This window comes from Chinchilla lanigera, unplaced genomic scaffold (genome assembly GCF_000276665.1).
Source record: "Chinchilla lanigera isolate Chin_1 unplaced genomic scaffold, ChiLan1.0 scaffold00002, whole genome shotgun sequence".
NCBI classification, from domain to species: domain Eukaryota; kingdom Metazoa; phylum Chordata; class Mammalia; order Rodentia; family Chinchillidae; genus Chinchilla; species Chinchilla lanigera.
In genome coordinates, this window is record NW_004955403.1 from 718,943 (window position 1) to 744,674 (window position 25,732).

At 62.2% G+C, this 25,732-nt stretch overlaps 1 protein-coding gene across 3 annotated transcripts in view; it reads right to left on the reverse strand.

Moving 5' to 3' along the window:
* The window catches only part of LOC102004541 (aldehyde oxidase 4), a 105,002-nt gene that overhangs the window by 24,021 nt on the left and 55,249 nt on the right, over positions 1–25,732 (reverse strand). Inside the window, exons 3-22 of one of the 3 annotated variants that reach the window (XM_013511853.1) lie at positions 24,622–24,718; positions 23,858–23,966; positions 22,535–22,661; positions 19,975–20,036; positions 18,057–18,155; positions 16,994–17,074; positions 15,778–15,922; positions 14,630–14,722; positions 9,565–9,716; positions 8,642–8,735; positions 7,695–7,804; positions 7,036–7,220; positions 6,516–6,726; positions 4,849–4,941; positions 4,392–4,561; positions 3,843–3,957; positions 3,447–3,569; positions 1,967–2,063; positions 1,462–1,586; positions 857–990 (exon numbers count right to left, since the gene is read on the reverse strand). In XM_013511853.1, the coding sequence (XP_013367307.1) occupies positions 857–990; positions 1,462–1,586; positions 1,967–2,063; positions 3,447–3,569; positions 3,843–3,957; positions 4,392–4,561; positions 4,849–4,941; positions 6,516–6,726; positions 7,036–7,220; positions 7,695–7,804; positions 8,642–8,735; positions 9,565–9,716; positions 14,630–14,722; positions 15,778–15,922; positions 16,994–17,074; positions 18,057–18,155; positions 19,975–20,036; positions 22,535–22,661; positions 23,858–23,966; positions 24,622–24,718 (2,422 nt within the window). The remainder of the gene's footprint in view (positions 1–856; positions 991–1,461; positions 1,587–1,966; positions 2,064–3,446; positions 3,570–3,842; positions 3,958–4,391; positions 4,562–4,848; positions 4,942–6,515; positions 6,727–7,035; positions 7,221–7,694; positions 7,805–8,641; positions 8,736–9,564; positions 9,717–14,629; positions 14,723–15,777; positions 15,923–16,993; positions 17,075–18,056; positions 18,156–19,974; positions 20,037–22,534; positions 22,662–23,857; positions 23,967–24,621; positions 24,719–25,732) is intronic. The other 2 variants (XM_005373242.2, XM_013511857.1) reach the window with 2 other exon arrangements.

Below are 25,732 nucleotides of genomic sequence, written 5' to 3' on the forward strand. Positions count from 1 at the left end.
TCCTCCTGCAGACCAAACCAGGGCTCATGCCTGCTAGGCATGTGCTCTACCACTGAGCTGCACCCCCAGCCCTCTTTCTTTTAGAGATCGACTTATTCATTGGTGCCGGAGAACACACTAGGCAAGTGCTCTACCATGGAGGCAGGAAGCTCCGGGGCCCTGACCTCAGCGGTCTGGGGACAATGTGCTGGGATCCCTCGGTGCTGACACGCATATGCTCCCCGGCCCTATACTTGGTGCGAAGTTAAACACACAGAGGCCGGCAGCAGGGGTGGCCCAGGGCTCCAGGCCCTGCCCTGTGTGAGAGCCCCGGTGGGAATCTCAGAGCTGACCTGTGTGGTCACTGGGTCCTGTGGGTGAGCAGACGGGCTCAGAGCCTGCTGTCCCCACCCTGGCAGCATCCAGAGCGCGCTGTGGGCCACGCTGAGCTCCCAAAGGTGGCAGGGCCTGGGGCCTGGAGGGACAGCTCAGGGGGCGTGGCTGCGTGACAGGGGGCTGTTGCCTGCTGGGCAGGTGTGCGCCGCCAGAGCGGAGATGCACCTTCTCATCCTGGGACTGAGGGTGGGAGGGACAGGTGGGAGCAGGGGGTGCCGTGGCCCCGCATGTGTGCCTTCTCCAGCCCTGGGGTGTGCCAGGGACAAGGCAGTGTTTTCTACCTAATGCACGCACAGAAGTGTGTTCACAGTCACCGGGTGTGACTTCTGCAAGGGCTGGGAAGGGCAGGGAGGTGGGCGATGCCCTCACCCACATCCTGTGGTGGAGCAGAGACGGGAATCACTGGCCGGCGGGCGCTGACCAGGGGCCCCACACTGCCGCCCCCAGGTCTGTGTGGGGCGCCTTGTGGCCCGGCACTCACTTGATCGCGCCCACCGCTGCGATGGCCCCGAGCGCGGCCGGCTTTCCCACCTTGCCCCCGAAGCCCCCGCCCACGCGCTTCACGTGGCAGGTGACCTGGTTGTGGGGGACGTTCAGGGTCAAGGACACTGTTTTCTGGAAAAGTGAGATCATGGAAGATTCGTGAGTGAGAGAAGTGTAGGCGTTCTGTCTTCCGGAATAGCTCTTCCGGCAGAAAACGGGTCTCCTGGGGGCAGCTGCAGGGGCCGATTCCCACCTAACCCTGGGCCTGAATCTCGGGGAAAACAGACTCTGACCCCCGGCCGTGGAGGATGTGCGCGAAGCTCCGAGGCTGACTGCGCGGGAGAACGCGCCGCAGAGCGCTGAGCTGGCGCCAAGGCTGCAGGGGCGGTGAGCGCACGACCGGCACTGCTGGCGCCACGGAGTCTAAGCCGCGCCTGACACGCGTAAGCGGGCTTCAAGTCCGAGGGGACCGTGGTGCTGTTTTAGTACCTGATCAAACCAGAACCGCTTAAGAGGCTCTGGGTCTTGCTGCCTCATGCACACCCACCGCTTGGGCTCCAGATTCCTGAAGCTAGGAGGGCCCCACTGCCCCTCGGCCCTCACCTGCACGTGGGCGGGGTCCTGAGTGGACGCGTAGATGTCCAGCTCTCCATCCCCAGCCTTGGGGATGACAAGCACCCTCTGGGTCTCCATGTAGAAATGCTCCTGCCCCCCGACGTGCACCTCCCCTGCAAGCCAGCACAGAGGACGAGGGGTGTGGGCCGGAAGCCAGCCTCCCAGGAGCTGGGGGGCTGGGGGGGGGCTGGCCTGCACTGTCCCCACCACGGAGCCAGGCTCCAGTCTGGTGGCGCCTGAGGATGACCGTGTCAGGGGCCATAGCCTTGGAAGTTTCCGTTCCTTCCGCTGACCTAGACTCACCAGAGTGTTTATTCTGTGCCCCCTTCACCTCCTAATACAGCACGTGTGCACGCACACACACACACGTGCACACACACGTGAGAAGAACAGCAGTGGGTGTGTGAGACCCCGACTCCAGAGGGTGACTTTCTGAGGGGAGCACAGGCTCAGGGCCGGGTTCAGAGCCCAGGAAAGGCCCTGAGCCACTCACCTTCAATGACGCGGTCTGCTTTCTCGAATGCCTCCTCCACATTGCCTTGCTCGAGCTTTTTCTCGGGGCACAGGAAGGAATTCTGCCTCATGGCATCCTGAGTAAAGGAGAACACGAAAGCCAGTGACTCCCGCTTCCGTTCCCTGGAGGTTTGTTCCTGCAGAAGCTCGGCGCCCCCATGTCACGGTCTCCCCCTCGAGGGGCTGCGTGGGCCGGAGAGCGCCTGGGTGGGACAGTCTTCCAGACCCGCAGAGAGCGCCGGTGAGGAGGTAGTGAGGTCACGGGGGGGGGGGGGGGGGGAGCTCGGGAAGGGCCCAGTCTCCCTCTGCACCCTGGTGCTGGGAGTGGTGGCCCCTCCACCACGCTGTTTTCTGCCTGAGCCAACCATGACCGAGTCTCCTAAAACCGGGAGTGAAATGAACCTCTTTTCAGCTGTGGCCAGAGATGGGAAAGTGCCCGAGACATCCACTTAACAGCCAGAGTTTCGGGAGTCACTGTGGACCCAGAAGCGACCTGGAAACCGTGCACGATGCAGAAACGGCCGGAGGGAGGCTGAGGCCCGACACTCAGAACCAGGCTGTGTGTCTTAGCCATCCTCCCGCCTTGGGACACGGCACCCGCTGGTTAAGGCAGGAGGGTTTATTTTGGCTCGAGGCTGGCAGAGGTTCCAGTCCATAGTTTGCGGGCTGCAGGGTGGGCAGAAGGCCCAGGAGGGGTGCCTGGCAGAGAAGAGCTGCAGGGAGAGCCGTGAGGGGAGCAGAGAGAGAAAACTGCCCAGGCCACAGCCCGGGACTGCCTCTTCTGCGCAGGCCCTGCCTCCTCACCGCAGGGCAGCTGTGACCCCTTAATCCAGCACCCATGGTCACCCAGGGCTTTGTGGACACCTACATCAAAGCCGTAGGATCCCACCGCAAGACTCATGTGCACCCTCTCATGCAGGGCGTGTCCACATGGTGGAGGGGCCCCAAAGTTTGCGTTTGGATCCTAGGCCCCGGGGAACCGTGCAGAGAGGGGTCTTGCGGCCAGATGCTGAGAGGGGGTCTGTCGTCAGAAGAGGCGTTTGCTATAAATGTACACACACCCTCGGCTTCCGCTTCTGCTGGGATGATGCGCCCTGCCTGCAGCCCTTCCACCTGGGGCTTCCTGGACTCCTGACCCAGGAGAAGTCAGTTTTTGTTCTATAAATCACCAGGTCTTGTGGCTTGTGAACAGCACCACACAGATGGAGGCGCCCCTTGAGCCCTGGCTGACGGCTCTAGACTTGGGGAAGGTGAGAGAGAAACTTCTAGTCTATGTTTTTTTCCCTGTTACTTGAAGCCAAAGGTAATTGCAAGTCACAGAAGTAATGTCTTCTGGAGAACACAAACCAATGTCAAGGAAAAAGCCACATCCCTGAGCAGGTCCTGCTTGGAGAGGCTTACCTGGGGGCTCCCGGCCCCAGCTGCAGGGAGGAGGCTGCCAGCCCCGCCCCCACGCTCACCTGGATGCTGAAGACGACGGGCTCCAGGTCCTCGTAGGTGACCCGGACCCTCTCAGTCGCTCTCTTCGCCTGCTCGTCCGTCTCTGCCACCACAGCACAGATGACCTGGCCCACGCACAGCACCTACGCAGTGCACAGGGCGCTCGGGTGGGGACAGGTGGCCCAGCTCACCCTCGCGGGGACTCACGTCGTGGGAGCAGGGATAACGTGGAGTCAGGGCGGGACGTGGACTCGAGGGCCACGCGGTGTGGGTGACCCTGTGATGTTTCCTCTCACCCTGGGGCTTCCCGACTCCAGGGGAGTGGACGGAGGGGGCTGGAGAGGCCGCGGCCAGTGGGCCGGGGCAGCTGCTGGCTGTTCCCGCGGAGTCACCCGGAAGGCGCACCGCGTGCGTACCTCGTCCACAGCCAGCAGCCTGTCATCCTCTGTGCCGTTGGTGCCTGGGATGTCCTTGGCCGTTATCACATCAGCCACCCCGGGGAGCCTGAGGGCCTCGGCCGGGTCCACCGACCTGCGCGCGCACAGGGAGGGCTGAGGGCGCAGCGGCCGCCGGCTCAGGGCCCAGGAGGGAGGAGCAGTGGCTGAGCGGGTGCATGGCGGGTGGCCAGGGCCCAGGGAGTGCTGCGTCCGGCCAGGGACAGCATGGCCACAGGGAGTGTCCCTGGGCACTGTGACACGTGTGTGTGAGTCGGGGGAGCACACAGTGATGCGGGCATTTCCACTTTTGGTGGGCAGCTTGCCCTGCCCCAGTTGCCCCGAGCATGCTGGGGCCCTGCGCGGCTCAGAGGGGGCCTGGGCCGTGGCGGTGCTTGGCTCTCTCCGTCATTCCCAGGGCTCCCCGCCATCCAGCGCTGCGGCCTTCCTCCCCTCCCCTCAGGACCTCGCAGGGCAAGGGGCCCGGCCCAGGGACCCTTACCCGGCACCCGAAGCTCTCTGTGCACTTACACAATCCTCGCGTGAGGCCTGGTGCTGGTCACCAAGGCCATGGACAGCTCTCTGTCCACCCTGGGGAGGTCGTCACAGAACACTGCCTCCCCTGTGGCATGCTTCAGGCCGGACAGGTGCATGACTGGGCGGCCTACGGGGTCTTGGGATGGCTGCTGAGGGTCCACTCTCTGCGGGGAAGACAGGCACTTTAGACTTTCCCGGGGGCCTGGCTGCCCCAGCCCTCCTGACTGGATGGTCCCCTCCAGAGGGTGCGTGGGACAGCATAGTGGCACAACCAGTAGGGGAGCTGTCACTTCAGTTGTGTGGCGACACCCCAAAGGGGGCAGGGCCAGCCTTCTGGCCAGGTGGGGAGGGGGAGGCAGCGGAGGGCTCCTCCTCCTCCATGGGGGGCCCCTTTGTTCCAAGACTTAGAGGTCCCCTGCTCACTCCAGGACGGTGAGGGAAACCCGCTGACCTGATACGTCTGCATGCCCTGGGGCACCGTGACAGGGAGGTCCTCCAGCGCACCGAGCGACTGGTCTGGGAGCCGGGGATACCGCCAGATGTCCTGGGGGACAGTTCAGCCGTGAGCAGAAGCCAGACAGTCCCCTGGTGCAGGGAAGGGGCCCGGCTGTGGGTCTGGGGGCCCAGGAACCGCCATCCTCACTGCGGCTGGGACCCAGGTCATGGCACCCTTCCCCTGCCCCTTCCTAGCACGAGAGGACCTGGAAGGATGTCTGCATCTACTGCTGGGCCCCCAGGAGGGAGAGGCCAGCCCGGGAGCGGGGCTCTGAGCATGCACGCACGTGCTGGCGTCTTCTGTGTAGGTGTGTGTGCGTGTGCATATGTGTGTGTTGCGTGTGTGTCTGGGGAGAGCGCTGCCTAAGCCCCTCAGAGCAAGCAGGAGCCCCGTCCACAGATGCCCTGTCCTTGCCCAGGCACAAGGCCTCCCGAGAGCTGCTGGGCTGGAGGTCTCCCTGCCATCGCTGGCACACAGCCGGTCCCCGCCTCAGCCAGTGGAGGGCAGATGGTTTAGGGCCCTGGGTGGCGGGCTGGGTTGTGTGTGCAGGGAAGGTGAGCCACGGGCAGGCGAGGGGAGGAGGAGAGGGAGAGGAGGAGGTTTTGCTTTGTTCTACTTGTTCCAGAAGTTCACGGTCAGAAAAGCCAGACGGCAGCTTGCACATTAGTGTACTACTGTGCAGATCGGCTTTGGTTGCCCTGGGAAGTAAGACTTCGTTTTACGTATCATACTGAGTATAAAACTCTAGAGTAAGCGGCTGCTGAGTGGGCGGGCAGTGATGTGGCCGGTGCCGCGGTGGCCTGGCTGATGTCCTGTGCAGGGCGAGGTGCTTGCTGCCCAGGGCACACAGCTGCCGGAACGCTGAGTCTGCACATGTGTGTTGGACTGGGGTAAACTTTGCTTCAACACAGCTCACGGTGAAAGAAAACCCTGCACCGAGCCAGGAGTGAGGGGCACTCAGTGTGGGGAGGGAGCAAGGTGGACATCTGCAGCTGGCCCAGGACAGGTGACAGGTGACTGCCAGGCCACCCACAGGGAGTTTGCACAAGGCCGAGGGGTCTGGAGCTCACAGCTGGGGGCAGCCTTTGCAGCCGGAGGTTCGGGTTTTGGGCCTCCAGGTGTGTGGGCTGACCTGACCCAGGACCTCAGAATGGGCCGTTCCCGAACAAGGCAGGGTTTGTTTTTATTTTGTGTGCCCTCTTGCCTCGAGCTAGGGATTAGACCTAGCGGTGCTCTACCACTGGGCTGCACCCCCAGCCCTTTTTATTTTTTATTTTTAGATAGAGTGTTGTTAAATTGCTTATGCTGGACTTGCAACCCTCCTGCCTCAGCCTTCTGTGTGCCTGGGGTTATAGTGTGTGCCACAGCACCACACAGGTGGGGTTGTACAACCGAGACATCTAGGTAAAGTGTGGTCCTTGGGAGGGGCCTTGATCCAGGTTGCCTTGGGGGTTGAGAAGGTGACAGCTGGGCATGTGCTGGGGATGGGGTACTGAAGGCAGGAGCGGGTGAAGCTTCTGTACCGTAGGGGACCCCAAAGGTTGCCAGCCACTGCCCGAAGCCAAGTGAGCGGTGTGAGCAGCTGTCTCAGCGCTGTAACCACTGCCCACCCCGATGCTCACCCAGTGCTGCACACTCACGCTCAGGGTGCTCGGGGCCCCTGGGGCCCGGCCCCTCCTCAGTTCCCGCAGAACCTGCAGGTAGAACCTGAACAGGAAGCTGACCAGCAGGGTCCTCCGGAACTCCACCCTGCCGCCAGGGGCCGGGCCGGGGATGGCGACCTCGCCCAGGACCAGCCTGCAGGCCTCGTCCAGCGTCTCCTCGGTCCAGGGCCTGGTGGGTGGGTGGAGGAGCTGCTTAGAGGCCATTGGAGCTCAGGCATCCACTAGCCGCAGGGGTCACACCCAGGGCCCCAAGGGCAGGAGGGGGCCTGCTCCACCATGCTGGCGTTGAAGCGCTAGACACAGCCAGCGTCACCGCCCGGGACAGGGCTCGGTCCCCACATCCCCATCGAGGGCTCGCAGGGGACCCCAGCTGGCGGCGCCCGGGTCACGAGTCATGCGGTGAAATCCTGGAGAGAGTGGCGGGGGGAGGCGCAGGGGTCCCCTCAACCCCACGGGCCTCGGCCGGCTCAGCACTCACTTGCCCAGGAGCTGCTGGCAGGACCGCGGTGCCATGACTGCGGTGGCGCCCAGCCCGCCGTAGGCGATGCTCAGGTCCTCGATGGCATTGGTGCCCTCTGCGAGCAGCACGCGCATGCCCGCGCTCACGTGCGGCATGGCATTCTGCGGGGCCTGGGCCTGCCGGAAGCCGGACACGAATTCTCTCTGTGGAGACAGGGCCACTGTGGTGAGGGCGGGGAGACGCGGACACAGCAGGCAAGTGGAGAGGCTGGCTGCCCTGCGGGCCGGCGGGAGGGACTGTCCCCTCGGCCACACCTCCAGGAGCTCGGTGCAAGGCGGCCTGAGCGCCCTTCGCCGAGAGCCTGGGGGTCGGGGAGAGGGCCCAGGGCTTCCTCCATGGCCGCTGCAGCCCCGGGTGCTGGCAGGAGTGTAGGGGCAGAACCCGGGTGCCCTGCTCCCCAGGTAGCGAGAAGGGGGCATGGAAGCAGGGACCCCCCATGACCCTGCAGCCCTCCCAGCCTCGAGCCCCGTCCGTCCATCCGTCTGTCCGAGGGCCCTGGTGCTGGACTCAGCAGGACGGGGCTCCGGGCAGGGCTCTCTCCCTGCCACCTGTGTTGCTGTCCTAAGGGTGACCAGACTCCGGTAGGAAAGGGGAAACGAGGGGCTGTGGGCTCCGACCTTCCGCGAGTATGGGACGTGCACGGACTCCAGGATCTCCCCGGGCCGCAGGCCGGCGCTCGCCGTTCCCGCCAGGAAGAGCTCGTCCAGCGGCATCAGCCTGGCACCTCCTGTGGAGAGGGCGTCTGCCGTCATGCCTTTATTCCTCCCCAGGGAGCAGGGTCCCCTGCTCGGCACAGGGGTGCGGGGCTGCGTGTGGAGCCCCAGCTCCGCTCCCCGGCACCCCGGTCCCCGCAGACCGCGGGCGTGGGTCTCGGCTCCTCGTGAAGACGTGCTGCACACATGAGCTCGAAAAAGATGCAAACAAACAAAAAAAGACAAGACCTAAGGAGGAGACCAGGCCACAGGGCCCGCCCTGGGCGGGATCCCCTCCTGCCTTCCTGCCTTCTGCCATGGGACCCTGAGGCAAGAGGGCCGCACCGGAAGCCGGCACCTGGATGCAGGGCCCCTGTGGGCCCGGGCAGCGTGGGTCCTCTGAATCCTGTCTGTCTGCACCGTGGGCTGGGGCTGGCGGATGTCGGGGACTCCCAGGCACACAGCACGCAGGGAATGGAAGGGAAGGGAGGAGAGGGCGGCTGGGGGTCAGGGTCGGGGTTACTTCAGGAAACGGCAGGAGGAGCAGGCTCAGGACTGGGTTCGGGAGAAGAGGAGGGAGCGAAGGCGAGGCCGCCCCAGCCCCGGCCGCCGTGTCCTCACTGCCGGGCTCCTTCCCAGCACTGGGGGAGGGGGGAGGGGCTGCGGGGCCCCAGGCTGGGGTGCAGGGCCACAGGGCTCAGGCTGCGGACATGGAGCCCGCGGAGGCCTCGGGTGGGGCCTGGGTCTGTGCTTGTGTGAAGGAGACCTGGGCTCCTCAGGTAGAGCGGGGCTGGGCCGGCTCTGGCCCGAGGCGAAGCCCCAAGGAAACCCTCAGAAAGACACAGCCCTTCGGCCGTGTGGTCTGGGCTCACCTTCTGAGAGCAGATGGAGGGCCGCTCTGCCCACAGCCAGGATGGGGTTCAGGTCCGAGGAGCTCTGCCGGCTCATGACGTGGCCCCCTAGAGACTGAGGAGAGAGCAGCTCACCTTGGACCCGCGCCCCGTGGCCACGAGTCTGGGCACCCGGTGCCAGCCTCACTGCCCCTGGACTCAGAGATGAGGGAGGTTGGGTGGACCACAGGGGCAGGCCCCACGGGCTGCACCAGCCACCCGTGACCACGACTGGGTCCCCAGGGACGCCTCCCGGCCCATGGCGAGGTGGACTGCAGCCCATGCAGGGAGGAGCCCTCGGCCAAGCCTCTGAGTCAGGGAGGAGGCGCCCAGCCCTGCTCCTGCGTCCTGCCTCCGCAGCAACCTTCCCCTGCAGTGACCTCCCCCGCCTGCTGCGGAGCCTGAGGCCAGGGCCCCACTGCCCCCTGCCCTGAGCGGCCCTGCCGCCGTCCCCACCAACTCCCGCCCGGCTCCCGCAGGCCGGGCCTTGAGCGCTGGCACAGGCAGCGGTTCTCCTGGGGCCTCCTAAGGCCCCATGCAGGGCGCAGAGAGGAGGCGTGTGCCTTCACCACCTGGACCTCTGCTCGCTGCGCTGTCCCTTTCTCCTGCCAGCTGTGCTCCGGCTGGGCTGTGGCTGGGCAGGTAGAGAAGCCCCTCCTCGCCGAGGCGCTCTGCTTCTGTATGCGGCTGAGTCTAACCCAGGTCCTTGGAGCGGCTTATCACAAACGCGAAGAATCGTGGCTTCTTTTTCTCAGCCGGCTGCTGGGCCACCTTGCTACTTTTATTCACCGACACCTGCTACTTTAAGTGCTTCTGCCACCGCCTGCTGAGGCCCTGGCACACTGAGTCTGCAGCCCCAGCAGCCTGGGAGGTCGGACCACGCCACGCTGGGCACGGAGACGTACCGCCAGGTTGCGGACCTGCTGGCCAGCCAGCTTGCGCAGGGCCGTCGCGAGGGCTCGCAGCGTCTGCGTCTTTTCTTCCGGGAGCTCGGAGATGCTCTTGGCCAGGACGTCCTGCAGCTGGGCCAGGCTGCAGCCCGCACCGATGGTCAGGCCTGGGGAGCAGAGCTGCGCTGGGTTGGGCTGTGCAGGCCCGGGGCTGCCCCGCAGCTGGGCGCTGCTCGTGGGCCACGTGGGGCTCACGGTGCGCAAGGAGCCACCGCGTCCACCCTGATCCCTGGGTACGGGGCTACCTGGGGGCTCCTGGGGGCCCCACAGCCACCCGAGGTGGAGAGAAGGGCGACAGAAGAGGGCAGGCGGGGCCTCTGGGGCCGCCCAGCCCCCACTGGCCATGGTGACCGTGTGACCGAGGGCTTGCTGGCCGAGGGCAACGATGTGGTGGGACGGGTCGTCGCTGCCCAGTCGCCATCTATAGGTCTGCAAGGGATGCCGGCCAGCAGGGCACACATGGCCCGGGCAGCACCCCAGCCACTCAGGTGCGAGGAAGCTGGGGCTCCCGGAGGGAAGGGGCGGGGAGGCAGCAGGAAAGTGCTACGCTCTGCCAAGGGCCGGGTAACAGCCTCTGGCCTCAGTCGCGCCCATGTGTGTGAGGGTCGGGGAGACGCTAGCCCTGAACCTCAAGGCTTCTCTTCAGGGAGGGAATGAGGGGTTCAGATCAATCCTCAGAAGTAAAGTGGGAGCCAAGCATGGTGGCACACACCTGTAATCCCAGCACTTGGGAAGCTGAGGCAGGAGGATTTCTGTGAGTTCAAGTCCAGCCTGAACTACACAGCGAGACCGTCTCAAAATACAAAGAACGAACAAAAGATATAATGTGGTCTCCCAAACATCAGAGATGCCAGAGTCCACCTTTAAAAGTGAGTCCTGTCCTCGGGTGTGCAGAGTGGAATACACGCACACAGCGCATGTCCCCTCAGCCCTGTGGGCTGGGCCATCTCGGGCTGGTCTGCTCCTATCTAAGCGCAGGTTGGCTTTGAGGTTCCTCTTGGTGATTAATTTTGGAGACTATTTTCCCTCCCCAGAGCTGTGGTTATGGATACTGGCAATGTACTCAGCATAGCACCCCGCTGCCCCACATCCCATCCCTTCCTGGACAGGGGACAGGGCCTCTCCTTCCTGTCCCTCTCTCCCCCCGCTCCTGATCCTATCTGGGCCCTGCCCATGCCTGCATGTGCAGAGGGCTCGGGTGCTGGGTCTAGCAGCCCCTGTTTACCTCCTGGATCTGCCCAGGAGGCCTCTGCATCCTTATCACCACAGGTTCTCCTTCTGCAAGAACCAATCTTTACCTTCTGCAAGAATCCTGGCCTTGCTAGTCCTGGTGACTCATGCCTGTAATCCCAGCTACCTGGGAGGCTGAGGCGGGAGGATGGCAAGTTTGAGGCCAGCCTGGCATGCTCGAGGACCCGAGTTCCATTCCCAGTACCACAAACAGAACCAACAACCCCAAACCCTGGCCTGTCTCAGAGGAGCCTGGGAACTGCAGACCTGTTCCCTGTCATTCAATTCCTCTCCCCGAGGAAAAGCCGGAGCTTTCCTGGTGGAGGAGACCAGACAGGGGGTCTTTGCCTGGGCGATTTCGCAGGCCCGGGCTCCGAAGGCCAAGCCTGGCTCCTCTGTGATGCGGGTGGGACGGGGCAGTCCAGCTGCGCTGCCCCAGTCCTCACAAGCCATTCTGCGGCGTCTGCTTGGCCATTTCTCCCCTGCACTTTGCCCCTCCGCCCGCCGCGGCCCTGCCGATGGCTTAGTCCTCCTCTGCCCACGAGTCCTAGCTTGCTCTCCAGTGGGGCGAACGGGCTTCCGCTCTGCTTGGGTCTCAGAGGAGCTTCTGGAGCCTGAACGCAAGCAGGAGTAGCGGCCTTACATTCAGCCAAAGCTGACCAGAAGTGACAAAGACGGCCACCCCGTAAGAGCAAGTGGGACAGTTCTACAGGAAACTCTGCAGCGAGTATCCAGATACCAATTTCACGGAGCAAACACTGCTAGATTTGAAAGGACAGGCAGACACCAGCACAACCATAGTGGGGGACTTCAAATCCCACGGTCACAGATAGGCCAACTAAACAAAAAAATCAACAAAGGAGTATCAGAGTTAAATGTCAGCACTGAACAAGTGGCCTTGGTCAGTGACAGGGTGCTTCGTCCAACAGCAGAGTACACGTTTTTCTCAGCGGCACGGGAACTCCCTCCAGAACACACCGGCTCTTAGGCCATGAGGCCTGCTTCAGTCAACACAAAAGAGCTGAAACAGTCCCCTGCGCGCCGGCAGGGGACAGCAGAATGGAGCGAGACACCGACCGCAAGGCAGGCCTCAGACAGTTCGCAGACACTCGGAGGCCAGAGTACGCGCCTGAGCGAGAACAGGTCCTGGGGTCAAAGGCTGAGGAGGCAGCACAGCGCAGCCCGGGGCAGAGCTGGGGCAGTCCTGAAGGGACCAGAGAGCCGTGGGCGTCCACACAAGAGCACAGAGCGGGTGACTAGCTGTGCACCCCAAGGGCCTCCAAAGAGAGGGGCAGCCCCCCTGAGACAAGAGGAGAGGAGGCATAGAGGTCAGACTGGAGCTTAACGCAGTGCGACAAAAACCCAGTGCCGAGCGTCCCTGGGTTGGAGCTGGCTCGTCGGGAGGATGCAAGGGGCGGAGGCGTGAGCGTCAGTCTCATGCTGAGCGCCTCCCCCGCGCGTGGAAAACACACGCAAAGGAAGAGAGAAGAGGACCACGCCAGAGGGGTTCGTCGTAGCCCCACTCCTCTGGGAGTTTGAGGCCCGCGGGTCCACACCACGCTCCCTGGAGAGGCGTGACGCTGAGGGCTTGGAGGGGTATGGTGCCAGCCGAGCGGGTCCGAGCTGCCAGAGGCGCAGAGTTTGAACACGTGGCAAAGTCAACCAGAAGCTGCAACAGGACATTGCTCCCCAACGAGTGCCAGGGGCAGCCTGGCTCCGGGACTTTAGGGTTGAGGGTGCACTCTCGGAGTGTGTGTGCACGTGTGTGCATGTATGCATGTGCGTGTGTCTATGTTAGTGTGTATCTGTGTCTGTGTGTGCATATGTGTGCATGTGTATCTGTGTGTGCATATGTGCACAATTGTGTACGTGTGTACCAATGTGCCTGTGTGCATATGTGTGTCCATGTGTGTGTATCTGTATGTCTGTTACATGTGTGTCTGTCTGTGTGTTTACCTCTGCGGCTGTGTGCACATGCATGCGTGTCTGTGTATATGTGCACATGTGTGCCTGTGTGCACATGCATGTCTCTGTGTACATGTGCAGGTGTGTATCAGTGTGTCTGTGAACATGCATGCATGTGTGTATGTGTATGAATGTGTATGCGTGTATCTGTGTACATGTCCATCTGTGCACACATGTATAGGTGTGTATTTGTGTGGACATGCATGTCTGTGTATGACTGTGTGTATCTGTGTGTCTGTGTGTACATGTGTATCTGTGTCTATGGGTGTGCATATCTAGTGCAATGGATGTATACATGTATATGAATATGTATGCATGTATCTGCACACATGCATGTCTGTGCATATGTGCACAGGTGCGTATCTGTGTGCATATGCATGTATGTGTATGTTTGTATACCTGCACATGCATGTTGTGTACACGTATAGGTGTGTGTGCATTGCATGCACGTGTATGTATGTGTGTATCTGCACATGCATGTCTGTGTATGTGTATAGGTGTGAGTGTCTCTGTGTCTGTGTGCACGTGTGTCTGTGCATATGGGTGTGCATATCTCTGTGTGCAAGTGTGTATGCACATACATGTATGGATGTGTATCTGTGTGCACGTGTGTCTGTGCATATGGGTGTGCATATCTCTGTGTGCAAGTGTGTATGCACATACATGTATGGATGTGTATCTGTGTGCACGTGTGTCTGTGCATATGGGTGTGCATATCTCTGTGTGCATGTGTGTATGTGCATACATGCATGGATGTGTATCTGTGTGTCTGTGTGCACCTGTGAACACACATGTGGCAGCATGACCACGCGAGGACATGCGCTCCGCCCTGGCAGTGGGGGCGGGGCTTGGGCTCGCGCCCCTGCCCTGTGTGGCCCTGGCTCAGCCCCAGGCAGCTGCTGTGCGGTGGAGCGCGAGCCCTGCGCTGGCTGTGGGGCCTGAACCCGCCACCAGCCTGTGGAGCCGCCTGCTTGTGCACCTCGGTTTTTCGTCTACCAAGTGAAGGACTCGGTGTGTGAGGGTTTGCTTGGGGCGGGGCCTCCCTGGAGTGGAGCGAGGGGGCTGGGTGGTGGGCAGTGGAGGGCGGCGTCTCCTCCTCCGCTGGCAGCCTGCTCCCCTGCCTATCCAACACCCGCCCCGAGCTACAGACGGAGCAACCATAACGGTGCCAGGGAAGGCGCGGGCCTCCTCCCGCTGGACCCTCCCAGCCTGGCTATCACGGGTGCTGTGCCTGCTCTTCGCTGCCGGTGAGGGTAGACCAGCCGCGCCACGTCCTGCCGCAGGCCTTGGGCTGGGACCCCGGGGCAGCGAAAGGGTGTCTCCGGGCATTCGAGCTCCGACCCGATGGCAAATTTGTTTCCCTGGGCGGACTGCGTGCAGGTCCACACACGGGAGTGCACAGCATGGGTCGCACGCCCTGAGGTGACCCCTTGTGCAGATCCTCCCTCTCTGTGGCCCCCTGGGCCTGGAAGTCCCCTGCACGGTGGTTCCTGGGGTGCTGCAGCTGGGGCTGTGGGGTGCTGGCTCGTGGGCTCCCCACTTGCTCTTTTGCCGCTGCCCCCAGCCGCACACGGCCCCTCCTCCCATCACAGTGATGCTGCATGCTGTCTGGCGGGGGGACCCTCAGCCTCTGGTACACAGGACTCCTGTGGGTGGGCAGGGCCTGGAGCGGCACCACCGGAGTCTCCTGTCCCAGGAAGGCGGGACGGGGGCATCGCCAGGGGGATGCACTGTCACGGGAGGAGTGGGGCACGGGTCCCACGAGACCCAGGACGCGCAGGTGCGGTCACTGAGGGGCGGCGTTGCTGTCGCCAAGGGCACTCACCGTCCCTGGATTCGGTCACAGCGCTCAGCTCCGGGACCCGAGCGGGAGAGATGAGCAGCGGGTGGACGCGGCCGTGGGGCTTGCTGGCGGGGCCTGCGGGTGCACATGTTCGGACGGTGAGGAAGAAGAAAGGCCTCTTTGGGTGCTGGACTTTTCCCGTGAAATACTCAGGAGAGAGGTAAAGACGGCGCAGCCATGAGCAGAAGCGTGGGCACAGCGGCTCGGCCGGGCAGCGTGGCGGGCGGTTTCCCCTGCTTCGCCCCTCGTCTATGAAGGTGGGACCGGGCGTGAAGCTCCTCGCGCCTCCAACGCGCCAGGACCTTTGGGCGAAATCTGCGGAGCGCTGCTGGGAACAGCGGGGCGCTGGGAGAGGCTCTCCGTCCGCACCGGGACCCGCAGCAGGAGCCGTGGCGAGGTCGCAGAGCGGAGAGAGGGCCACAGGCGCGTGCAGCGTCACCCCTGCCGGGCGCATCCTGTCCAGGGCCTACGTGTGTGCAGAGCTAGAGAACTGAGGAGGGGCACGGGGCCCGGCCGCGGGACCCCTCGGCGGGGAGGGACTGTGGTCTGGGAGGGCCCGTGGGCCTTCAAAGCTCTGCATGATATTGGAGGGTTTGGGTGTTTTTTTCCTTTTTTCTTTTTGGCACTGGGATGGAGCAAAAGGCTTTCACTTGGAGCTATAGGCCCAGCCCTTTTTATTCTTTACTTTTGGAGATAGGGTCTCGCTAAGTCACCAAATTGCTGAGGCTGGGCTTGAACCTGTGATCCTCCTGCCTCAGCCTCCCAGAGGACTGGGAGTCCAGGCTCTTGCCACTGCTCCTGGCTAACATCTGAGTTCTCACGGTGGGCCTGGGGGCCCCTGGTGTGCACGGCTTTGTGAACAGACCCACACGTTTTGGTACAGTTGTCCCGCTCGCTGTCTGGCAGAGCGAGGCCTGTCCCCGCTCACAGAAAGAAGCACAAGCAGGAATCACCCCCGCGCCAGGAGCGCAAAGGGCAAGAGGACTGAGCGACCAAGGGCCTCTGCCCTCACCACCGCCCCCGAGCGCCGCAGCTGCCCCCGGGAAGCTGCGTCCTCCATTCTGCAGGACGAGGTGGTCGTGCAGTGCAAGGCCGGGTGGGACAGGAGGCGGCGGGGGCGTCACACTGACCCAGGGCCGTGTTGCCCAGCACCAGGGGGGCTTCGGGGTGCTGTGCCTTCAACTCCAGCAGCTCCCGCAGGCCCCCGGGGGACACCCAGGTGACTCTGTCTCCACGAAAGGTCAGGCTGCGACGCTCCGGGCTCTCCGCCATCCGCTGGGGACAGAGGAGTGCGTGTGAGTGGGGTGAGTCCGAGGAGGCCACAGACCTCTCCTGGGACGGTGCCCGGAAGACAGCGCCCTCTGAAGCCGTGCTTCTGACTGCCGGGCCTGGGCACCTCTGAGAGGGTGGCAGGCGGTCCACTCTCTTCGACCCAACTGAGCTCCTGCTGTGTTGTCCGTTCCCACGGCCCCACAGGAGCCCAGGCTCCCCAAAGCGCTGCTGACCCCACCCAGCAAGTGGCCTCCCTGAGCTCTGGCCCGTCCACACCACACTGGCTCTGCTGTCAGGGCACCTGGATCCCCAGGTCCCCCCCATGGCCACACCGCAGGGCATCAGGTGTGGTCCCTTCTCTGCCACCCTGCAGCGGTGTCTGTGTCATGCAGGGTAAAACCCGGGACACTGGGGCTGGGGATTTAGCCCAGCGGCACAGTGCCTGCCTAGCAAGTGCAAGGTGGTGAGTTTGATTCCTGGTACTGGAAGAAAAACAAAACAAAACAAACAAACCCGGGACACTGAGTTGCTTGAGTCCACCTCCGAGCCACCTCCACACTCTCTGACCCCAGGACCTTTGCACCTGTTGCCTCACCACCTGGGTGCTCCCCACTCATCCCTGGGACCAGCTGCTACCCTCCCCAAATGTCCTCACACTTGCCCCTCTGGGCAGGTCTTCCCTGGCCCAGATATTTAAATGCAGTTGCCTGTGTCCCATCCTCCATTTTTCTTTTGTTTTCCTCCTGACCACTCTGCACTTGCTGACACCGTGTTTCTCATCTATTGCTCTGCTAGTGTCTGTCTGTCTGTCCAGATGTGCACCCGTCCCCAGGCCTGTGCCCACTTGGGTTTGAGCCCATTAGCAAACTCCTAAGCCCCCTCCAGAACGCCGGTCTCAGGAGCCTTGGTCAGCCAGGACTGCGCGAGGGGCGGCCAGGAGCTCAGCGATGCCGCGGCCTGGTGTGGGCGGGCCGCCCGCTGACAGCCAGCAGAGTCCTGGCCGCGCGGGGTCGGGGTCTCAGGGCCCAAAGCGAGCCGCCCACGCGCCAGCAGTGCCCAGCCTGCTCCTCTCACCGTGAGCTCTGGGGGGAAGATGGGCTCCTGGCTGGGGTCCCAGGGCTGGAACTCGGCTTTGGGCAGCAACTCCGAGCACACCTGGGGGTGGCAGAGGCCGGGCATCAGGGGGGCGGGGGAGGGGCAGGGCCAGCTCCCGGGGTGCCACGCGCACACACGGGTCTGTCCCGGACAGACGCAGGTTCGTCTCCGCGGAGGAGCCGCAGAGGGAAGGGAGCGGCGGTGCCGTCGTCGCCACCGCGCCGACCACTGCCCGGCGGCGCGCCTGCCAGGAGCTGGGTCCTCCCCAGGGTCCCTAGGGAGCAGGGCGGCAGGGTGCGGGCCGCGTCCTGGCTCTTCCTATAACTGGGTTCTCTTTGGGGCGAATGTTGGGCACCCCGCCTTCTGCCGCTCTCGCATGCGGTAGCGGGGTCCGGGTGCCCGAGCCGCCACTGCTCTGTGAGTTCCCGCAGGCCGAGGCTGACTTGGGACGTCCAGCACTGGCGCAGGCACCCTCAGCCCCTGCTCCCCGGTTTCTTTAGCCCAAAGGGGGAGGTGGAAGGACCAGCCCAGAGGGGTGGGGGGGGAGGGGCACAGCCCAGCTGGCTGTCTGAGGTCTGCCCTGGGCTCTGACTGGCGCCGCCTCGCCCCCTTGCCCCTTCAGCTCCAGCCTCGGCAGCCTCGCAGCTAGCTGAGTGTCGCTCAGAGCGGGGCAAGGGCCGGGCTTCCGAGCAGGGCCGCGAACCCAACCCGGGGGATCTGCGGTGACTGAGGCCCCCTGGCCACGCGGGGCCACAGGGCCCCTCCGAGACCCGTCCCCAGGGTGCGGCTGCTCCCTGCTGGGGTGGGGTCTGCTCTGTTGTGGAAAGGTCCGGTTCCCTCGGTTCCAGCCTCACAGACCAGCAGGGGAGAAGGGGAGCTTGGAGCCCCAGTTACCCCGCTCCACAGGAGAGTGCCCGGGCGTCACTCTGAGGGCCACAGCCAGCTGCTCCACAGCCAGGGCTGGGCCCGCCAGGGGTGTGGACACTCGCCCGGGGACGCAGGGCTCTGCTCCCGCCAGGGACCCAGGGACGGGGACACTCACATGAGCTTGCAGGCCACTGCTCCCCGGTGGGGAGGAGTCATCCCCCGGCCGGTCCAGACAGCACCACCCAGCTCCACTCTGCCCGCAGCCATGCGAGTCCTGAGGGGGCAAAGCCCTGGCTGGCAGCTGGACCGCGCGGTGGCGTCCAGGGGCTGCCGGTCTGCAGGACACTGGGTTTTCTACTGCACAGATAACTCAGCGCCCTGCTTCGTCTGTGTTGGTTATTTTGTAGCGTGGTCACACAGTATATTATATTTTTATGTTATAGAAACTATATATTATGTGATGGAAAACTATGACAAAATATGTAACATACAATCTACAATATGATTATAATATAAATACATGACATAACATAACATAGAAGATACCGAAGTCTGTGGGGCGTGGTGGCGCACACCTGCAATCCCAGCGCTTGGGAGGCTGAGGCAGGAGGATCATTGCAAGTTCGAGACCAACCTGGGCTACAAAGTGAGCTCAAGGCCAGCCTGAACTGCACAGTGAGACCCTGCCTCAAAAAGACAAAAAGACAAAAAAAAAAAAAGAAAAAAGAAAAAAAGAAGATACCGAAGTCTAAAAGAATGAACAGTCTTCACCCCACTGCTTTGGTGCTAGTCTGACATGACACATATTTAGTTTGTTTTTTTTTTTTTTTTGGTTTTTCTCCGGTACCGGGAACCAAACTCACGACCTTGCGCTTGCCAGGCAGGCGCTTTTGCCGCTGAGCTAAATCTCCAGCCCCCATGACACATATTTAGGATTGTACTGTATTAATATACCAATATCTATAAAGCGCACGGTATGTGAATGTTTTTGTTTATTACACATGCAGTTTGTATATATTTCTGAAATTTTTATGTTAACTCCTAGTGGTAAAATCAATTTTTAAGTTGCTTTATGTTGGACATTGGGGCACACACCTATAATCCCAGCACTCAGGAGGCTGAGGCAGGGGGATCAGTAGGTGTTTGAGGCCAGCCTGGGCTACATAAAGAATTCAAGGCCAACCTGCATGATATAGGGAGACCCTGTCTCAAAAAACCAACCAAACTACTAATCAATCAATCAATCAATCAAGTTGGTGAATATAGCTCAGTGAGAGAACACTTACCTTACACACTCTGTCTGTACCTGAGTGTCCAGCTTTGTCCCCACCTGGGTGTCCAGCTCTGTCCCTGCCTGAGTGTCCAACTCTGTCCCACCTGAGTGTCCAGTTCTGTCCCCTACCTGGGTGTCCAACTCTGTCCCACCTGAGTGTCCAGCTCTGTCCCACCTGAGTGTCCAGCTCTAGCCCCCCATCCCAAGGACTCAGGGTAGAGATGCAGGCTGCCTGACTTGGTCCTCCCAGGGGAGAGGTCAGGATGCAGGGTGACCTCTGTCACCTCCACCCCGCAGGCCTAAGCATGGCCGCAGGAAGGCGTGGGATGCTGCACGTGGCTCTGAGAACTGTGCTGGCCTCAGCGTCCGCCCTCAGTCGAGGCCACGTGTCCCCATTGAACGCTGTGCACGCTGCGAACAATGTCCCCAACACTGTTGGGCCTCGCCAGGAGAGGCGATCTGACCCGGAGGCCCAGCCGCCAGCCCCGTCCACCCTCGCATGGTCAGAGGGCTGGCCCACTGTGCACTTCGCGGTCCTCCCTGGCCTGCTGCCCCGCAGATCGGATTCCTGGGGTCACCCCGCTCCCAGAGCCGGCCCACCCCTCTCGCCTGCTCCCTGGGCTGCTGGAGCCCCTCGCGGGCCGTGTCCTTCTTCTTCCTCTCGGAGGTGTCTGGTGCTGTGGCACCACCTGGCTCCCCTGCCGTGCCAGCTCCCGGGGAGACTCGCACCCAGGATGCTGAGCAGTGCTGTCCCCGCGGGGCCCAGCCCCGGCCAGCGCTCCTGCCACACCGTTCTGGAGCTGCGCCCGTCCTCACTCACCGAGCAGAAGGTCCTGCCGCTCTCGAGAATCGGCCGGTAGCCGGTGCAGCGACACAGGTTCCCTGGGGGAGCAAGGCCGCTGTCAGTGCCTCTGTGAGAGGGACCGGGGCGGCCCACACAGGTGGCTGGTGACCCACCGCTGTCCACCCAGTTCTGGCTGCTGGGACCAAGCCTGAGCCTCACGTGCCAGGTGAGCGGCACCCTGAGCTGCACCTCAGCCTCAGGTTTTAGAAAAATGGAGAGTATTGCAATATCTGCCAACCAGTTTAATTTTCTCCCTTTTCTTGGACAATTGCCCTTCCCACAACCTCAATTCCAGTCTGATCCTCTGTTCTACAGAAGATGAGTCTAGCCAGGGTGTGTCATCCCCCAATACATCCACCCACGCACTGCCATCTGTCAGGGGTTGTGCTCTACCTGTCTGTCTGCCTGTCTATTTATCTGTCATCTATCTATCCATCAATCATCTATCTATCTATCTATCAATCATCTATCACTAATCTATCAATCATCTATCATCTATCAATCATCTACCTATCAATCATCTATCATCTATCTATCAATCAATAATCTATCTACCAATCATCTACCTATCAGTCATCCACCTATCTATCATCTTCCTATTAATCATCTATCATCTATCAATCAATCAATAATCTATCTATCATCTATCAATCATCTATCAATAATCTATCCATCAGTCATCTATCTATCTATCTATCATCTATCAATCATCTATCATCTATCAATCAACTATCATCTACCTATCAATCATCTATCATCTATCAATCATCTTTCATCTATCAATCAATAATGTATCTATCATTTATCAATCAATAATCTATTTATCATCTATCAATCATCTACCTATCAATCATCTATCTATCAATCATCTATCAGCAATCAATCCATCCATCAATAATCTATCACCTATCAGTCATCTACCTACTTATCAGTCATCTGTCAATCATCTATCATCTATCAATCAAGCAATAATCAATCAATCATCTATCATCTATCTATATGTCACCTGTCATCTATTATCTATCTCTATCGTGTGTCTATGTGTCTACTATCAATTGTCACTTATCTATGTATGCCTGTGTCTATGTATCTATTATTGATGTAGCTATGTGTCTTTCTTGTTATCTGTCAGTCATGTCTGTCACATCTCTGTGTATCTGGGTGTCTATGTGTCTACTATGGGTCTGTCTTATCTATCGATATCCATCAGTCATCTGTCATGTGTCTATGTGTGTGCGTCTTTGTATCCATTATCTCTGTCTGTCTTATTACCTACTGATCATCTGTCTACCTAGCATGCACCTGCCCATCTGCCTATCTCATGGTGCTGGGGATGGAACCCAGGCCTCTCACATGCTAGGTGAGTGCTCACCAGTTGCTGCCTCTGACCCAATACGCGTCCACTGGCAGCAAGGAATCTCTGACCGCGTGAGGCAGGGTCCTGAACAGGACTGGTGGCAAGGTGCCACGCCCAGGTGTCTGAGGGAGCACTGGTGCTTTCTCTGCCTCAGGACCCCACAGAAGCCTCTGCTAGGTGTGCAGAGCCCGCTTTGCCTGACTCTGTGCAGTCAGTGTCTGGGGTGGCACAGGAAGCTGCGTGTCGGGGACTGTGTCCTCCACGGCAGGCTAGCGTTGGGGGCCTCAGGCTCACGGGGCAAAGGCGGAGCTTGGAGGGGCAGAGGACAAGAGTGCTTCCGGAAGGCTGAGCTAGCAGCTGGGCCTGGGGACCACCGACCATCGGCTGAGGGCCGTGGAGCCGGGGAGGACTGCAGGGGCCGGGAGCAAGGCCGAGCTGGAGAGGGCGGTGGGAGGGAGAGGCAGCTGGAGGCCTGGCTAGGCTTCGGGAGAAGCTGCTGGGGGCCTGAGGGACAGGGAAGGTGGGGACTCTGATGACTGAATCTGAGAGGGACAGAGAGACAGACAGAGACAGACAGAGAGCGCGGCAGAGGGAACCTGGGCTGGCTGCCCAGGCCCGCCTGCGGTTGCTGCCGTGGTCACCCTGAGCCCCACCACACTGGGGCCGAGCGGGCCGTGCCCGTGCAGAGGCCGAGCCGCAGTGCAGCCCTGGTGTGGTGTGCGTGGCCCGTTTGCGAGCGGGCCCCTCTGCGGCCAGAGGCAGCTGTGCTGGGCTGAGGCGCCTCATCCAGGGAGCCGTGTCCTCGTGGGGGAGAGGGTGCATGCACAGGGTGAGGAGGCCACGAGGGCTGCGTGGACGAGCCTACAGTGGCAAAAGCCTGGGAAGGGCGAGCAGGCACCCCCTCGGAGCCCTCGGAGCCCAGCCTGCTGCACCCTTGCCAGGGATTTAGGGGCTCCCCATCACGGGGGGTTCCCTTGCTCTAAGCCGCCCAGTTTGGGGCACTTTGCAGGCATCTTGGGGAGCAGAGGCCCTAAGGAAGGAGTCCAGGTCCCGCTGGGCAGTGGCAGGGTCTGTGGTGCCCTGTGGGCTCTGCCTGCCTCGGGTTACTTTAGTGACCACCAGGGGCTCTGTGGCCGGCTGCGCTGAGCGGGTGCAGGCTGCAGCCCCTTGCCAACCCACCTGCCAGGGCGTCCGCCAGCTGCTCCTCGGAGGGCTGCGGGTGGTTGCGGAGCAGCGTGTACAGCGACATCACCATCCCGGGCGTGCAGAAGCCACACTGCGTGCCGTGGCTCCTGGCGATCCTCTCCTGCGGCACAGAGCAAGGTTGTGGCCAAGGACGCCAGCAAGGTCACTGCCCTGTCCTCTGCCCCCACCCACCCTCAAGGCCAGTGCTGCCCTCGTCACGGCGGAGCCCAGCGTCAGAGCAAATGCACCCCAGCCCTGGAGCCTGAGTTGTTCTTTGGGGACAGAACTTGGAAGACACAGGCGTCACCAAAACCTCTTCCTGGCCAGGTCTCAAGCGCGCAGCTCGGTCTGTCAGGGCTGGTGGGCTCCCCAGGGAGCCGTGACCAGAGGACGCACAGACATTGCACACGCACCCTGCCCCGCCCCATCCGGCGAAGCTTCGTCCTGACCTCGAGGCAGCCTCCCTGAGGGACTCGGACCACCTGCCGCCCGCACACCCCGCTCGGAGCGAGCTCTCCTTTCAAAGGCCTGGTTATTTACAGCGCAGCCCCGCCCGGCAGTACTGGCCACACCTCACTCCAAACTTCCTGCCGGGGACTCTGCATTTCTAGCCGGCTCCCACTGGCTCTTGGGAGCAGTAGCACCTGGAGCACTTGGTTCTGGGCTTCGGCGTGCGGTGCAGTCCAGGATTCGGGTCCCCACCTTGCCGACGTGCGCCTGGCCTCCCTTTCGGGGAGATGTGGCTGGTCCTTCACCTTTGCCGCTGGCTCGGCTTTGAAGCTCACGGTGAAGCCAGAGGCCTTGGGCTCCGCCTGCCTCAGAGGCCCACGTTGGGAGCTCCGGTCCTGGACTGCCCGAGCTCCAGGACAGTAACAGGAACTGACCAGCTCTGCCAGTGTGTGCCATGCTCACTGTAAGTCCAGCCTCTGCCCCTGTGCCAGGCCAGGGTGTGGACGCGACTGTCCCGCGCTCTGAAGGTACTTTCAGACTCCACTTGCCCCCTTCTGATTCACCCCAGGGCCTCTCTGCCGCAGGAGAAGCCCCGAATTTTACCCTGTGAGCAGCAGAGCAGCTTTGCCCTCTCTCGCTTGTCCTGCGTGTGGCCCCTATTCCCTGTCACAGCCGGTGGGCGTCGTCAGTATCCTGGTGACCCTGCTGACCTCGTAGGTGTAAAATGTAGCAAGGTGATCAACCTATAGAGGGCTGGGTCCAGTATCCTTCTGAGCCCCGGGCAGAAGCGATGCCCTGACCAGCGCCCGGGCGTCCAGGCTTCCACGACCTGGGATGACCTGGAAGAGGGAAGTGGATCCTACTCACCTGCACGGGGTGGACCCTGGTTCTGATGCTGCCCACGCCTTCCACGGTGGTGATGGCCGCCCCGTGCAGCGAGCAGAGGGGCACCAGGCACGCAGGGATGGAGACATGTCTGTGGGGAGACACGGAGAACCAAGGGGCGTGACTGCAGGGCCCGGAAGTGGGGAGGGGACAGGCAAGCAGCCAGGGCCAGCACTCTCTGCAAGGGTGGGGAGCCCTGAGGAGATTCGGGTGTCCTGACTTCCGGATAGCTTTCTAAGCCCAGCGCAGACCCCTGGGGCGACGGGAGCGCCTGGTCACGAGGGCTGTGCCTGGACGTCCGTGGAACACGGGCCTCACAGCAGCTGCACCATCTGCACCATCTGCAACTCAGGCCTCCTAACTCTGCCGCCCGCGTCCCGCCTGCCGGCCTGTGTTCCGACGCTGTCCTGTGATTCAGACTGGGGGTTTGGAAGAAGCCCAAGTTCTAGAGTCCGCCCAGGATCCGTTCAGCCCAGGGTAGAAAGTTCGCGCAGGGCCGGGCGGCGCGGGCTCCGGTCCTCATCCCACAGCCCAGCGCTGCGGCGCCCTGGAGCCTGTTTCCCAGCTGTGAAGCGCTGAGAGCACAGGAGGCCTGGGAGGCCCGCGAGCTCCCCGACTACCGTGTGAAGTGCGACGAGCCCGTGCCTCATCCCCGCCGACGGCGCAAGCATTGTGGGGATTCGAGGGGCCGAGAGCAAGGCGCACGGCCCGCGCCCACTCCCGCATGTGAGGCGGGCTGGCACTACCTCGGCTTCCCGGAGGCCGGGTCGTGCCGGGACAGCATCACCGTGCAGGCGCCGCAGCCTCCGCCTCCGCAGGCCGACTTCGTCCCCGTGAGGCCAACTGCAGGGCTGGTCAAGGAGAACCGCCGCACCCCTGAGCCCCTCGAGAGGTGGGTCTGAGCGTCCTCGCCTTCCTCCCTGGGCCCGCGGGGGCGCCCTGTCTCACGCGGACTTGGAGACAGGCAGGCCTTGTGTGGGAGGTGACACGGCCCCTGAGCCCCGCGGTCTCAGTCCCTCACTTGTCACTCTGCGTAGCCCGGGACTGCGTGCCGCGCCCTCTGGAGCCCCGCAGTCCGTTTCAGAGCTTGCTTGAGCCCCCTCCTTTCCCTCTGCCTGCGTGTGAGGACCCCAATCCCAGCCAGGCCTGGGCCGCCCTCCTGGCTCCTCCTCCTCTCTGGGAGAGCCGTGTCCACCGCGCACGGGACCAGCTGTGCTGACCGGACTCGAGAGAACCCTCCGGGCACCGCCGGGGTGGGCTCTGCTCGTGATCGGGCTCAGCTGTCAGTCAAGGCAGAGCCCGAGGCCAGGGGAGGCCACGTGCCAGGCAGCGGCCCTCGCAGGGCAGAGAGGTGACGGGAACCCCGCCCCGAGCCCGCCACCTTCCCGTTTGTCATGAGAAGTGAAGGGAATCTTGATCCTTGTAAACATGAAGTGTCCTAATTTTCAAGTGTTGACAACTAATTAGGAATCACTGGGCCTTTAAGCAGAGCCTGTGCGGGGCCGGGGCCGTCCGGGTGTCATTTCTGTCATTCTGCTGCCTCTCTGGGAGACCTGTCATGAGCCACTTACAGCGCGTCTGCCGCACGGGGAGGCAGGCAGGGGACAGGCAGGGGGCAGCCCGCGAGCGGCTCTGCTCGAGGCCGGCTCTCCCGACACTGGGAAGGCGCTTTGGGAGGCGCTGCCGCTGTGCCGCTGGCAGGACACTGTTGCAGGACACCATGGGCGCAGGACCCGGGGCAGCGCTGAGTGAGGGCCCAGTCCCTCTCCCACCACGGAGTCGCCCCTCAGCTGCTGGGGAAACCTCCTCCCACAGACCAGCCCTGCACCCCGACACCCGCAATCCCGCAGACAGCCA